Source organism: Lygodium microphyllum, chromosome 7 (assembly GCF_053477565.2).
Source record: "Lygodium microphyllum isolate KBCC chromosome 7, Lygodium_microphyllum_v1.1.10, whole genome shotgun sequence".
Classification (NCBI taxonomy): Eukaryota; Viridiplantae; Streptophyta; class Polypodiopsida; order Schizaeales; family Lygodiaceae; genus Lygodium; species Lygodium microphyllum.
Window position 1 is genome coordinate 44243199 of NC_141141.1, and position 14381 is coordinate 44257579.

Below are 14381 nucleotides of genomic sequence, written 5' to 3' on the forward strand. Positions count from 1 at the left end.
GTTTTACAGGATCACAGTAGAAGTAAGAGTGCTTACTTAGCATGGTAAAAGACTCTGGTTGACTTTGTTGATTGTCTTGTTTTACTGTCTTACACAAATGCTGTGGAAATAAGAACGCTTACTTCTTGCACTAAATGAGGACTCTTGTTGACTCTGTCAATTGTCATGTAGATCTGCATGACATTAATATCACATTCATGCCATATTTTTTGTGTTGAAAAGGTTGAACAATTAAGAAACCTTTCAAAGTCCTTGGAGCAAGCAGTGATGGTTGCAGAGCAGCAGATTAGTGAGAACAGGTCTTTTCTCACTCCTGAAACATGATTTGTCTCTAAACACGATCTGTACATATATGTGAATATCTGCATATATATATCTAGGGCATCACAAGTGTAGTAATGTACAAGCATATCACTACTAGTTTATATATATGTCTAAACATGATCTGTACAAAATGGATATCTAGGGCATCACAAGTTTAGTAATGTGCAAGCATAGCGGTACTAGTCTATGTATATGTACATGGCTTTTCCAAGCTGTCATGTAAATAATTTGAGCTTCATTGTAAGCTGTACAAAGCAATGGGCTCCGAAGGAAATTATTTGCTAGATTGTGATGGCCTGTAATGAATTGCTTTTGTCTTTCCTACTTTAGCATCTAGGTTCCAACTTCCCTTACTTGAAGTGTGGAGCTTGAGAGGGTCCATCTGTTTGTTGCTGGCTTCCAGGTTCTCGGATTGTTTAATTAGTTTCCAGAATTAATAATTCTGAAAATTAATTTAACCCTTTTTCCCTGCTGAAAAATTAAAAGTGCCCATCCGCAATCAAATTGGTCCTTGAATTAGCATTAATTAATTAATCACCGTAGTTCCTAATGTCGCCACTTACATTTATTGATCAAGTAAATGCCCTAGGCCGAAATAGACACTAGGCATCCACCAATACCTGACGAGTATCACTTATTACAAATTTTGTGTTTGACACCCAATGCAAACTTAGGGTCCTTGGCCTGCCATTATGACTTAATTGAGTTACACACCACATGTGCACCTTTGTGCACATTTGATGCATGCCTAAGCCAAATGCTAAGCAAAGCATTAAAAATACATGGCCTTGTGACATAAGGTGGCCATGAATGGAGCCACATAGCTTTGTGAAGCTAGGCAATCCTGCCTTCCCAGTGGCATTTGCCATTTGTGAGACTATTTGAGGGTCTAGGCTATCATATCCTGGTCATTTTTGGACGTTCTTAAGGACGCTCACTTCAAGACTTGACACACACTGCCTTAGATGTGCTAAGATCCCTCTAGCATAACCCAATGCTAGATCTTTTAGGATAGTAGCAGAGCTATGTCCTATTGTACACATATACGATAATACTTCTTTTCCTTATTTTATCTAGCCATGATATGTCTATTTTATCTAGCCATGTCAAGACATATCATGGATTACTTGTGTTCACCATTTCGGTCTCACAGGGCTTTAGTAGATGTTAATATGACTTTCTTTCTTTCTTTCTTTTTTTTAAAGTGTTTTATTTTCTTGCCTTAATGGGCACTTTTCTTCTTAGACTTTCCCTTTATAGGGAGGAGGATGGTGAATTGTGATCTAGAGTATTTTATGAGAAAAAGCAAAAAACAGGAAGGAAGGAACATACCCTCAAAATTAACAAGGCAAAACATAGAAGTCAAGGGGAGATGTGAAATGCAGAAGACACAAAACCAATTGTATGACAAAGCACAAACTGATAACATAGAACACTGTTAGGGTTAGGGTAACTCAAAGACAATGAACACAATGAATAATGAAGTGAATGACTATTGAATATATAGTGCTCATGCAACAAACACACTATGTAGTGAATATTGAACCTCGAACTCTTGTATCTCTGGGATCAAGGCAGAGGTTATGAGCAGGAGAGTGTGTCATACTCCAAACGGATCCCAAAATGCAGCAAGGCAGCCTCCGTATGTTGAACACCAGCAAACGTAGCCACAAAAAACTAAATTTGATGCAGCAAGTAGTAGGAGAGAGAATATGCAGCAAATGCAAATTGCAAAGAAGAGAGAAAACTTGGTGATTGTGCGAAATAGGCAAACACAAGCTAACTGATACTGGGCGACATATGGAAATTGATGGCGATAGTGCAGATGTTGATGACGATTGTTGGAGGAGAAAGATTGATTGCAAACGCAAGCAGGATGATGATGGCGATAGTGAGTGAAGGCCTTGATAGCAGCAAACACAAGTTTCTTGATGATGCCGACAACTCCAGGAGGTAGGCGATAGGTGGAAGAGGTTGGAATCGGTGCCAAATAGGTGCAGTCTGCGATGGGAAGCTTTGACCACAATGTCCTCTATGAACGGGGTGTGGGCAATAGAGATATGGCTCTTGAAACTTGCAAAAACAAGATTGAGGGAGAGTGATGGGCTGCATGCCTATTTATAGAAAGTTTGGGGTACCCAAATGAGGGTTTTGCATGTGGGACACAATAATTCTCTAGGATCGCATTTCTTTGTAAAATTATAAGGTTTCTTCATTAATTAAACGTGTTTTGGGGCTGTTTTAAGTTAGGCAAATGCAAGTTTAGCTCAACAAGATGGGCAATCAAATAATGGTGAGATGAGAATAGTTTGCATTGTTGGCATTTATGCACAATCAGGGCACAACTACTATTGGGGTAGAACTTTGTGGTGTGCATGTGCTAGGCTAGATGTCATGTTGAGTCACCAACCGGTACCCACTTAGGGTTTTGCACTCCTTCAAGATGAAAGAAAGGGGAAAAGGAAGTTTTTTTTTGGGGGGTGGGGTTTTTGTGGGGGCGCGCTGCAGTGAGTATCGACCCCGTGCTTTTGAGTAGTTTATCAACTATGCACTCATTGTGCTTTAGCTTTGCTGTTCCAAAAGTGTGCTTGGAAGCAAAGTAATTAGGCAAAATAATTTATGTGTATATGCTGGTCACACTTTTCTCCACTAAAGCTGCAGTTATCCTCACATGTACACCTCCACCTAAGAATTGATCATACTGGAAACCACATCCTGATGTAAATATTTGAACACTCCAGCAAACTCAAAATCTTGATACATGATTATCAATCTTGTGTACTTCAAAAATCTGACAGTTGACTCCCGCATTCAGCTTTTGCTAAATCCATGCATGAATGTGACCAAGTATTTGACAATTGAGAAACATGGCACCCTTTATAGGTCCTTTTTGATGTCTGATGTTTTGACCTGCAGGAATCAAAAAGAAGAAGCCCTCAAATACCGTGTAACAAAGGCTCAGGAAGTGAGTGAACTTGAGAAGGTAAGAAGTTCTGTGAGCTAGGATCCAAAGTACTCCAAATATTTCAAGGCACACAGTGCAATCTTAGTTACAATTTCCCTGCTTTCCATAGATTTGTCGTTCTCTCTTTAGAGTGCATAGGAGTATATTTGTTGTAGAACTGTCAGTATGTAAATATGAGCAGAGGGTTCTAGAGGTAGAATGGCAGGTAACACCTCAAATTCACATGCATTTTTAATTTTAAAAACAGAAAAATTTACACTTTGTTTTAGCCTGTTAGTCTTAGTTGAGAGGATTATAGATCTATTAGAGGTCCCATATAGCAGTGTCAAAAATTTTTCATCCCTCAATAAGTATGTAAAGCTGATGCAGGCGGTTGCTGCTGAAGTGAAAGTATTGGAGCAGAAACGAAGTGAACTTGAGGCTCAACTCAAAGAGGTGTCAGTCCTTGGTACATTTATATGGTTTTTGTGACTTCAGATTGCATATTGACCTTTTCTCACATAGTTTTTTTTGGCATTTTTCTGTTACACTATCTGCAGGTCAAAGCATCTCTAGTTGCTGCAATGAATCGACACATAAACATACAAGAAGAAAAAGAGCAATTTGATGAGGCCAGTACGAAACTCGTAGCACACCTGGCAATTCAGGTCTGCGTGGAGATTTACCAATGTTTTTCTTTTTGGAGCGTTGTGGAACTTTGTAACACCAATCCTGAAAGAACGATGATGTCATCTGTGATAAGACACTGGCTTGCAATTGCAGGAGGAAGACTTAACCCGATCAGTGGTCAGTCACAGAGCTGAAGTTAGTGTTTTGGGGACATGGATTAGTTTTCTTGAAGACACATGGCAGCTTAAAGCTTCATGTACTCAACAGCATGACAAAAATATCTGGTAGATGAAATGTTCTCAAGGCTTTTGAAACCAACTACTACTGTGTTTGTAATTTGACTATTATATATATGCAATTCATTTTCTTTGAAACTAAGTAATTGACTGCTTATGGTGCACTGATATGTCAAGGGATGCACTAAATGGGCTTAAGGAGCAGTTTTTTCATACTATTGTCACAAATCTCTCCTATCATCATGTAAGTCTTTCAAACAGTACTCAACATAAATCTCTTAGATGTTGCAGAAGTTTATGTGGTACAGAGAGAGGTTCCTTTTACAGTTGTCACCAGAAATCTAGTACATGAAGTGTAAATAAGTTCAATAGCAGTTTCAGCTAGTTCAAGAAATGTTCTTTTCCCAGTCTACAAAATTATCGTGGTCTGCCTTGGTTGATTTTTATTTCTTAAAGATTTGTAAGACACTCAATAGAATTACTTACTTGAATATATTTGTTGTCTATAAAAGATTAAATGCATTGATCATATTAATGGCAGTCTTAATCTGTAGCTGGTGTGAAGAGGTGTGCAGGTAGCCAATAACACATCTGATCTGGTAAGAAAGGTGGGCATCCATTTATCTCAGGTGAACAATAAAGCCATTGTCTGTAGTGTGGAGAAGATGCTTTCAATAGAAAGCTTTCGTTGTCCCCAAGTCATATCTACTGGTGTTGGCCATGTCCTCCTAGTATCCAGCTGAATAAGATCCTATTTGATGATATTGCCAATCTCTTAGTGGCTCAATGTGAGAGATTGTGCATCAAGGGAATATTGAAAGGGTGGTAGTGTGTCCATGCTAAAGCGATGTAACTCAAACATAGATGTGGGAAATGCCCCGAAATGCCTCTCAGGAGTACCCAAAATGCTGAAACATAAGGAGATGGCCCGAAACGTGATTCTCCAGTCGAAATGTTTTCCCTTTGGGGAAACATCTGCCATGTGGTGTTTCGGCTTGGGGGAGAGACCACCCAGTTTTGTATACCTTGGTAACAAGCTTGTCTATTTTAGTCATGTCAATTAGTCATCTCTTGGTTATGAGCCATAGCCACATGGAACGGGGAATGGGAAATGGTAATTGGAACGGGAAACGTGGTTGGAATGGGGGAGGCCCATTCTAGGAACGGGGGGAACGGGAAATTAAAATATAGATAAATTTTAACATTTTTTAAACAATTATGCATTAAACAACTTCACGAGTGTTCAAAGACACCTTAAAGCACACTTTAAACATCATATTGCATGAATGGTGTGAGATATGTTAAGACCAATCAATGCTGCAAATAAGACTTGAGCACACTGTACAGAACCAACAAAGTTAAAACTCTAATGATTAAACTTTAAAGACTCAACAGCCATAATTTATAAAATTTTGAAGGTTGAGTAACATATAAGCATCATGAAAGAATGAATGCTCAAATGGCAAGGCCAATTGTCATGGGGACGTGAAATTTTGAGATGCTTTAATCTTGCTAGTAACATTTGATTAAGTTATTAATAAAATGTGCAAGGTTGTTTAGCACATGTGATGCACATTGCAGTTATTTCATGGGAACGGGCCAAGGACCCCGAGGATGCAGTGGGTGTTAAAGGCAAAAGTTGTGTTAAGTTATGCCAACTGGGTTTTGGTGGTCAGTTGGTGCCAAGTTGGACCCTAGGACAATTGTTTGGCCATTAAGTGTCAGTGGTGACACTAGGGACTAGCATTAATTAATTAATTAATGCTAGTCTAAGGGTCAACAGAGGTTGGGAACCACTCCAAGTTGCAAATGGCCTAGCCAATTTCATTACAGATGGGCATGTTTAATTTTGGGCAGGGTCTAAAGGGCTGAAATTAATTTTCAGAATTAATTAATTCTGAAAAATTAATTTAATGGCTGAAAATGCATTAGGAAGGCTGCCTCTTGGCAAAGCTTTTCCATGCAACTAGGGAGAAGGTTGTTGGAGGGTGGTGGAAGTGGAATTGCAGCGGTTCGGAGCTTGGTAGAGAGAAGAGGAGGTGATCAGATTGAAATCTGAGAGGCGACGATGACTGATCGTGCGCCGCGACAAGACAGGGGGCAGTAGGATTTCTCTTCCGCCTCAAGAGAGGCGGCGGCAGAAGAGGAGGGCTCCCTAGCTGAGCTAAGCTGGTGTTTTACCTCCCTTTTGAAGCTGTTGGTGCCATCAGATTTGTCATTAGAGCTACGAATCAAAAGATACATTTCAGCTGATTTTCTCTCTCTCTATAACATTCTCTCATCTCCTCTAGTCTATGCTCAAGCATTCTCAGTAATTCTCAGCCATTGGTAGCAGAGTACAGTCAAATTTGGTGGACAGCAGAGAGTTTACTGCTGTAAACCCTAAATTACAGCAGTAATTAGGGTTTAGCAGCCACCTTGGGACCCATGCCATCAGTCAAAGGCATTGTACACTGAAATCAGCACCGGAAATTCGTGGAATTGTGAGGATTTCAGATGCCAGCCCATCTATTGTGAATTTGGGGCAGCATTTGACCAGTTGGGGTTCCATTAGAGCAAGTCCTGGGTGAAAATCAAGGGGCAATTTGCCCGAATGCTTTGCTGATTGTTGGAACAGCAAGGGGCTTTTGAATCAGCCAAGGAGATCGTGAAATCTCGGCTTGTAATTTATCCATCAGCAATTGAAATTAAAGAAATACCGAAAGGGGCGCCAGTTTTGGGGCCAACAGGGTGTCCACTGTCCACGTTTATGAAAGTAAGTGAGCATTTCAGTTTATGTTCATTTGCTAATTGCTGTAATTAAGTGCTTAATGAGGTTAAATCACCCTATCCGAGAAGGAATGTTGGTTTCATGGTTTCATTGCCCGGATAATCACTCAATCTCTTGATTTGGTGAGCCCGAGGCACCTGATTGCAAGGCAAAGCTTTGTGCTAGTGCTGATTTTTGTGCTCAGCTGAGAAATTACAGTAACATGCCTTCATACAGTGAGATGGAATCAAGCAATGATGATGCCTCTTAGTATGGATATTCTCATGGGAATGAAGGAAATGCAATGCCTAATCTTGGACAAGGCTCTCATGATGGACAACAAGCTAAAAATGTTGCTGTTGGACAAGATGCAGGGACTTCAAGCCGTCATGAGGTAGATGACCAGCAAAGTGAAGAGGAATTTGATGACCAGTTCAAGAATCGGATGAGAACAGCAGCAAATCTCTTTGCTGAATTGGCAAAGGATCCTTAGTTCACCCGATTTTTGAATGCTCTGAAGAAGGACAACAAGGGCAAGAAGAAAAAGTCAATTTCTACACCTTCGGGACAGCAAGGTGCACCAAAGCTAGTGCCGAATCCTTCACTTGAAGCTCCTAAAGAGGCCGATGAAGCTAAATAGTTGGTACCTATGGGGCAACAAATGCAAATGCAAGGCCATTATGGAAGTGCCAATCCAATGGATTTTGGACAGCCGGGCATGCATGCTATGATGGAGCAGCCAGGATACTTTGGTGGTAGTACGATTTTTCATGCAATGGTTGGTCAAGGGCTGCATACGGGAATGCATGGCACAAATCCCTATGGTATGCAGCAGCCAATGCATGGTATGCAAGGCCCATTGTATTCGGGTATGGCTGGAAATGTGCAAAACCCTATGTATGGTAGCATTGGCTTGATGCCTGGGGCACAAAGTGGAATGTTTGGCAATGCATCTGCACCCCCGAATGCTTATGGGGCTCAAGGAATGGCTGCTGGTCATCCAAATGCTTCATTTGGGCTTGGTCATGATGTAAATACAACAAATGCACCCTTTTTGCAGCAGCCAGTGTATGACGACTTGACTCCCAAAGGGGAAGCAAAGGACTATGATGAGGGTGGAAAAGCAGTGAAGTTTGAGTCCTTCGGTGGTGCACAAGATAGGTTGAAAGCTTTGACCTTCATTCAGTAGTTTGATGCAGCCTATTGAGAGAGAAACTTCACCGAATCCTCTAAGATTCGAAAGGCAGCCACTTTCTTGAAGGGGAATGCATTGCAGTGGTGGTTCACGCTCTTGATGCAAGGTAGAGCACCGTCAACATGGGAACAATTCAAGCAAATGTTTGCATCGAATTGGTTGACTAGTACCTTTGAGGTGGACATCATGACAGCTTGGAACAAGCTTGATGCAAAGGAATGCAATAATTTAGATCAATACAATAAGAAGTTTTGGGATGCATTGCTGCCCGTCACTTCTTATCGTGCCATACCCCTTCATGAGCAAGTGGAAAAATATGTGTGTGGGCTGCTCAAAGGAATCAGGGATTTTTGCATAAAATCCACTGTGTTTAGCATGTCTTAGCTCATAGAGACTGCTGCTACAGCCGATGCTTTGCTGCGTGGAAAGGATTCGGGCTTCCAAGAGAGCGGGAAGAAGCCGAATAAAAAGTTGTTTAAGACTGAGAAAAGGGGCATATCTGAAAACCAGCCTGAAAAGAGGCTAAAACAACAAAGGAAGGGCTCGAAAACATTGGCACAATGTAGGGAATTGATGGCTGTAAATAAATACTTTATTTGTGAATAGGAGGGTCATATTGCAAAGAACTGTCCCAATAGGCAGCAAGCTACAAAATTAGAAAATCAGGGAGATCCTAAGGGTAAAAGGCCCAAAACATCAGTGGGATTGGTGCTCGATGTTGTTAGTGATCAACCCAACGATGATGCTACTGAGTTGTGTAGAGCATGGGGCAAAATTAGAGATCAACATGCATTGATCTTCTTTGATAATGGTGCACGAGCCAACTTCATCTCTACTGACATGGCAGCCCGTCTAGGCATCAAAGAGGATGAGATGGGAGCCATGGGGGAAGTTGGAATGGCATGTAAGGGTCATGCAGAACCTGTCACACCACTCATTGGAAAGCTTTGGTTGCACATACAGGGATATGTGGACAACGAAGAGTTTTTACATTGCTCCACTTGAGGGTTGTGATGTGCTGCTTGGTATGCCATGGTGCCACCGTATGCATGCAGTGATTGATTCATATGCAAAAGGGATCACTATTCAACATAAGGGAAAGACACTCACACTTGATGTAAAGTTGAAAGGGGAATCTGTCCCTGTTGTATCTGTAGTTGCTATTTCTAAAGTAATGAAAAATCATCTTTTAGCGTATTTAGTTTTTGCTAAGGATAAGAATGATAGTGAGAATGTTGGGAATATGTCTAAATTAGAGAAGGATCGCATGCCATTTCTGAAAATGTATGCTGATTGCTTCTCTCAGTCACTTTCAGGGCAGCTACCGCTTGAAAGACTCGAAGATCATGGCATAGACCTTATCCTTGGAAGTAGCCCTCCCAATAAACCACCCTATGGAGTTAGTGCAGCCCAACAGGGGGAGATTATGAGTCAGGTAAATGAGCTGTTAGAAAAAGGGCTAATTCAGCCTAGCTCATCTCCTTTCTGTTCTCCAGTGCTTTTGTTGCAGAAAAAGGATGGTTCATTGCGTATGTGCATTGACTATCGTGCTCTGAACAAGATCACGATAAAGAACCTCTTTCTGATCCCTCGGATTGATGATGTTATGGATAGATTGAAGGGGACAACAATATTCAGCCGTATAGATTTGAAAAGTGGGTATCATCAGATACGCATTAGACCGGAGGATGTGCCTAAGACAGCTTTTAGGACATCTTTTGGGTTATATGAATTTCTTGTCATGCCTTCTGATCTTACGAATGCTCCTGCCACTTTTAATCGGATGATGGATCGCATCTTTCGCCCGCATAGAGCATTTATGGGTACTTTCTTTGATGACATGATTATCTATTCAAAGAATGAGACGGAGCATCGAAAGCACTTGGACATTGTTTTCAATGAGGTACGTAAGCATAGGCTAGTTATCAATGACAAGAAGAGTGAATTCTTTTTGCATGAAATCCACTTCTTGGGACATATTGTATCGATTGATGGTATTCGTATGGACCTTGCTAAGGTTAAAGCAATATGTTCATGGCCAGCTTTGAAGAATGTTCATAAGATCCGCAGCTTCTTGGGTTTATGTTCTTACTATAGGAAGTATGTACGCGGGTTTGTTGAAATTGCATCTCCATTGCATGCTTTGCAAAAGAAAGATGTACCATTTAGATGGATAGCAATGGAAATTTCAACATTTGAAAAGTTAAAGGAAAAGATGACTTTAGATCCTGTGCTTGTGTTGCCTGATCTAAGGAAGTCATTTGTGGTTCAGTGTGATGCATGTGGTAACAGCATTGGGGCTGTCCTTATGCAAGATGGTCGAGTTGTGGCTTGTGAGAGCCAAATTCTCCATGGTGCAGAGAACAATTTACAGGTCTATGAGAAAGAGCTCTTGGCTGTAATTCATGCACTATCTACGTGGAAACATTATTTGTTGGGTGCTGATTTTACAGTGTAGACAGACCATCAGACTTTGAGGTATTTTCGGACGCAAACAAAGTTGTCAGAGAAGCATATGAGATGGGCAATTTTTCTCTCTATGTTTCATTTTCAGATTGTACACAGTGATGGTAAAAAGAATGTTGTGGCTAATGCACTGTCACGTAAGTCACAAATTTCAGCTGTCACTATGGTTTATCACACTGAGTTGGATGCCATGAAAGAGCAATATGCTTCTGATTCAGACTTTGCTAATGTTTATGATCAGCTTTGCAATGGCCAAAGGAATGAGCATTTTATGCTAAGAGATGGATTTTTGTTGATGCATGGACGACTGTGTGTCACAAAGTAGTTGAGGCCTAGAGTGATCATTGAAAGTCATGCTCCTCCGTATGTAGGACATAGAGGTATTGATGCCACAATCAAGGCAGTGGAGCATTTCTTTTATTGGCAAGCTTTGAGGCATGATGTAGAGCAGTATGTTAGGGCATGCATCATATGTCAGAAGGTAAAGCATGATAGGCAAAAGATGTCGGGCTTGTTGCAGCCCTTGCCTATTCCAGATAGGCCTTGGCAGAGCATTGCTATGGACTTTATCTTTGAGCTTCCTAGGACACCTACAAGCCCATTTCATTCTGGTGAGGAAGAAGATAAAGGCTGATCATATGGCACGATTATTTATGCAACACATTTTCAAGTATCATGGTATGCCTGAGTCGAGCATCAGTGTGATCAAGACCCTCGGATGGCCAGTCTATTCTGGAAGGGGTTATTTGAGAATATGGGTACCACGTTGAAATTCTTATCATTCTTCCATCCGCAAACAGATGGTTAGTCTGAGGAAGCAAATTCCACAGTGTTGGATCTTTTGAGGTGCTATGTTTCAGACCACAAGACACAGTGGGAGCAGTATTTGCCATTGGTTGAGTTTGCATACAATAATACGGTGCATAGTTCCACTGGCAAGGCTTCATTTGACGTGGTTGAGGGTGGCAAGAAGGTTCCACCTATTTTGCACACTAAGGATAAGATCTTTGAGGTTGATCGCTTTGTGGAAAGCTTGGATGCAGCCTATGCAAAGATAAAGTATGCACTTCAAAGATCACATGACAAGCAAAAGCGGGCAGCTGATCGCCATAGATGTGCTTTGTAGTTTGCAGAGGGTGATTATGTATTGCTGCGTTTCGAAAAGGCAAGGCTGAAAAAGATGAAGGGAAGAGAGAGGTTGTATCCGAAGTTAAGCATGAGATACTATGGGTCCTTTTAAGTGTTGGAAAAGATAGGCGATGTTGCATATTGGCTGAAATTACCTCCACATTGGCGGATACACAATGCCTTTCATGTCAGTTTGTTGAGACCTTTTCGTGGTGATGTGCCAGAAGATGCATTTGTTGAAATTCAGCCAGAGGTTGACGAACTAGATGAGATCTTGGTACCCGAGCAGATTTTGGCACATAAGGAAAGGAAGGTCAGAGGTAAAGTTTCCAGAAGATATTTGATGAAGTTTCAAAACTATTCACCAATGGATGCAAAATGGATGGAAGAGGATGACTTGGCAGACCATCCTCAGTTGTTGCAACTTTATCTCGATGCCTTTCAGTTAGAGCCGACTTTGGATCGGGCTTACTCAGGTTCAGCAGAGTGGGGGTCCAGAGCATTGCCTGATGCTCAAGGGGGAGGTAGCATTTCCACTCCACCGGTTTTGGACAGCTCTTGTATGTAGTGGATCTTGGATGTACACACCGATGGCACGAATGTCCACTATTCAAGCTATCTTGGCTTTGACCACCTATCACCATTGGCCCATTTATCAGATGGATGTGAAGTGGGCTTTTCTGAATGGCATCTTGGAGGAGGAGATTTATATCTCATAGCCTTTTGGTTTTCTTGTGCACTAATGGCATGGATGTCCACTATTCAAGCTATTTTGGCTTTGGCTGCCCATCACCATTGGCCCGTTTATTAGATGGATATGAAGTGGGCGTTTCTGAATGGTGTCTTGGAGGAGGAGATTTATGTCTCACAGCCTCCTGGTTTTCTTGTGCAAGGGAAGGAAAATCATGTTTACTGGTTGTAAAAGGCCCTCTATGGCCTGAAGCAAGCTCCTAGGGCTTAGTATCAGTGGATTGATTGATACTTCTTGGACCCAACCTTTATTACAAGGTTGTGGAGGACATGTGTATCTTGGTCATCTTGTATGTTGATGATCTCATCAATATAGGGAGCAACACATAGTATTGGGCAAGGAGTTCGACATGACGGATCTTGGGATCCTACATTTCTTCCTTGGATTAGAGATCTATCAGATGGCACAGGGCATTTTTATTTCCCAGAACAGGTATGTCTTTGAGCTTCTTTCAGAGTTTGATATGGCTGAGTGTCGGCCTATTTCTTGCCCCATGGACCTAGAGTCCAAGCTTTTAGTAGCAGCAGATTTCCTCAGCAATGCTACCTATTATAGGTACCTTGTTGGTTCTTCGAATTGGCTGATCCACACTCAGTTAGATATCTCTTTTGCGGTGGCTTTGTTGTCTTTTATAAAGACTCCTATTGAGGCTCACCTGCGAACCACTCTACGCGTTTTGCACTATCTACAGGGGACTTGATCCTACAGGATCATGTATGGAGAGGAGGCCACTCTTTCAGGATGGAATGACTTTGATTGGGAAGGTGATGTGGACTCATAGCTGTCCACTATTGGTTATGCCTTTTCCCTTGGATTGGGAGCTATCTCTTGGAACAGTAAGAAGCAATCTATTGTGACTCTTTCATCTATAGAGGCTGAGTACCGTGCCTTTTGTTCTCTAGCTATGGAGGTAGTTTGGCTCCATCACTTGTTGGTGGATGTCACCAGTCTATGACTCACATAAAGCAGTAGTTCTTTCAATTAATACATGGTCTTTTCACACACACACACACACACACACACATACACACACAAATAGAGACCTCACTCCCTCGCTTAACACCACATTGGTGCCGAAGACCGGCTCTCCTCTCGGTATTTCTTTATCAATTAAAAGATGGAATGTTACAAAAATGAAATGTTCCAAAATACATAATTTGTGAACAGTTGGTTTTCATCTTTTTTGAGTAAATCCGAGCTGCATAAGGACAATACAGCATGACCAGAACAACATCCCTTTTAGGAAAGCATTTTTTGTGACCATTAATACAAATCATTGGGTAAGAAGGTCTACATGTGTCAAAAGGCAGCCACAGAGGTTTCAATCATCTTTGGATTGCATTTTATTGACTAATGAAGGTGAGCCTTTGACATTTAAAGAGGTATAGTCATGTGAAAACAAGAGAAAGTGGAAGCTTGCTATGCGGGAAGAGATGAAGTCTTTGTATGCGAACAACACATGGGAGCTTGTACCTTTGCTGAAGGATAGAAAAGCTATTCCTAATAAATGGGTTTATAAGGTGAATTGTATTGATGGGAAGCCCAAATACAAAGCACGTTTGGTTGCTAAGGGCTATACACAGAAGGAAGGCATAGACTTCCAAGAGGTTTTTTCACCGGTGGTGAAGATGACTACGCTCCATGTTTTGTTTGCTCTCACTACATTCTTGGATTTAGAGTTGGATTAGATGGATGTGAAGACTGCTTTTTTTCATGGTGACCTAGATGACGAGCTATACATGAAACAGCCCAAAGGTTTTGCTATTCCAAGGTAAGAGCATTCAGTTTGTAAGCTGAAACGCAGCTTATATGGGCTGAAACAAGCCCCTAGACAATGGTATAAAAAGTTTGATACTTTTATACTTAGCCATGGATTCAAATGCAGCCATGCAGATCACTGCTTATACACTAAAAAGGTTGATGATAAAAGTCTTGGAAACCTTGGGCAAAGGCTTCAT

General features: G+C 41.3%; 1 protein-coding gene across 1 annotated transcript in view; it reads left to right on the top strand.

The window, feature by feature from the left end:
- LOC148033397 (uncharacterized) overlaps positions 1 to 14381 on the top strand; it is a 111345-nt gene that overhangs the window by 47808 nt on the left and 49156 nt on the right. The window contains exons 9-14 of the mRNA XM_087681306.1: positions 223 to 299; positions 3241 to 3307; positions 3659 to 3724; positions 3829 to 3936; positions 4052 to 4182; positions 4312 to 4378. Of these exons, the coding sequence (XP_087537432.1) occupies positions 223 to 299; positions 3241 to 3307; positions 3659 to 3724; positions 3829 to 3936; positions 4052 to 4182; positions 4312 to 4378 (516 nt within the window). The remainder of the gene's footprint in view (positions 1 to 222; positions 300 to 3240; positions 3308 to 3658; positions 3725 to 3828; positions 3937 to 4051; positions 4183 to 4311; positions 4379 to 14381) is intronic.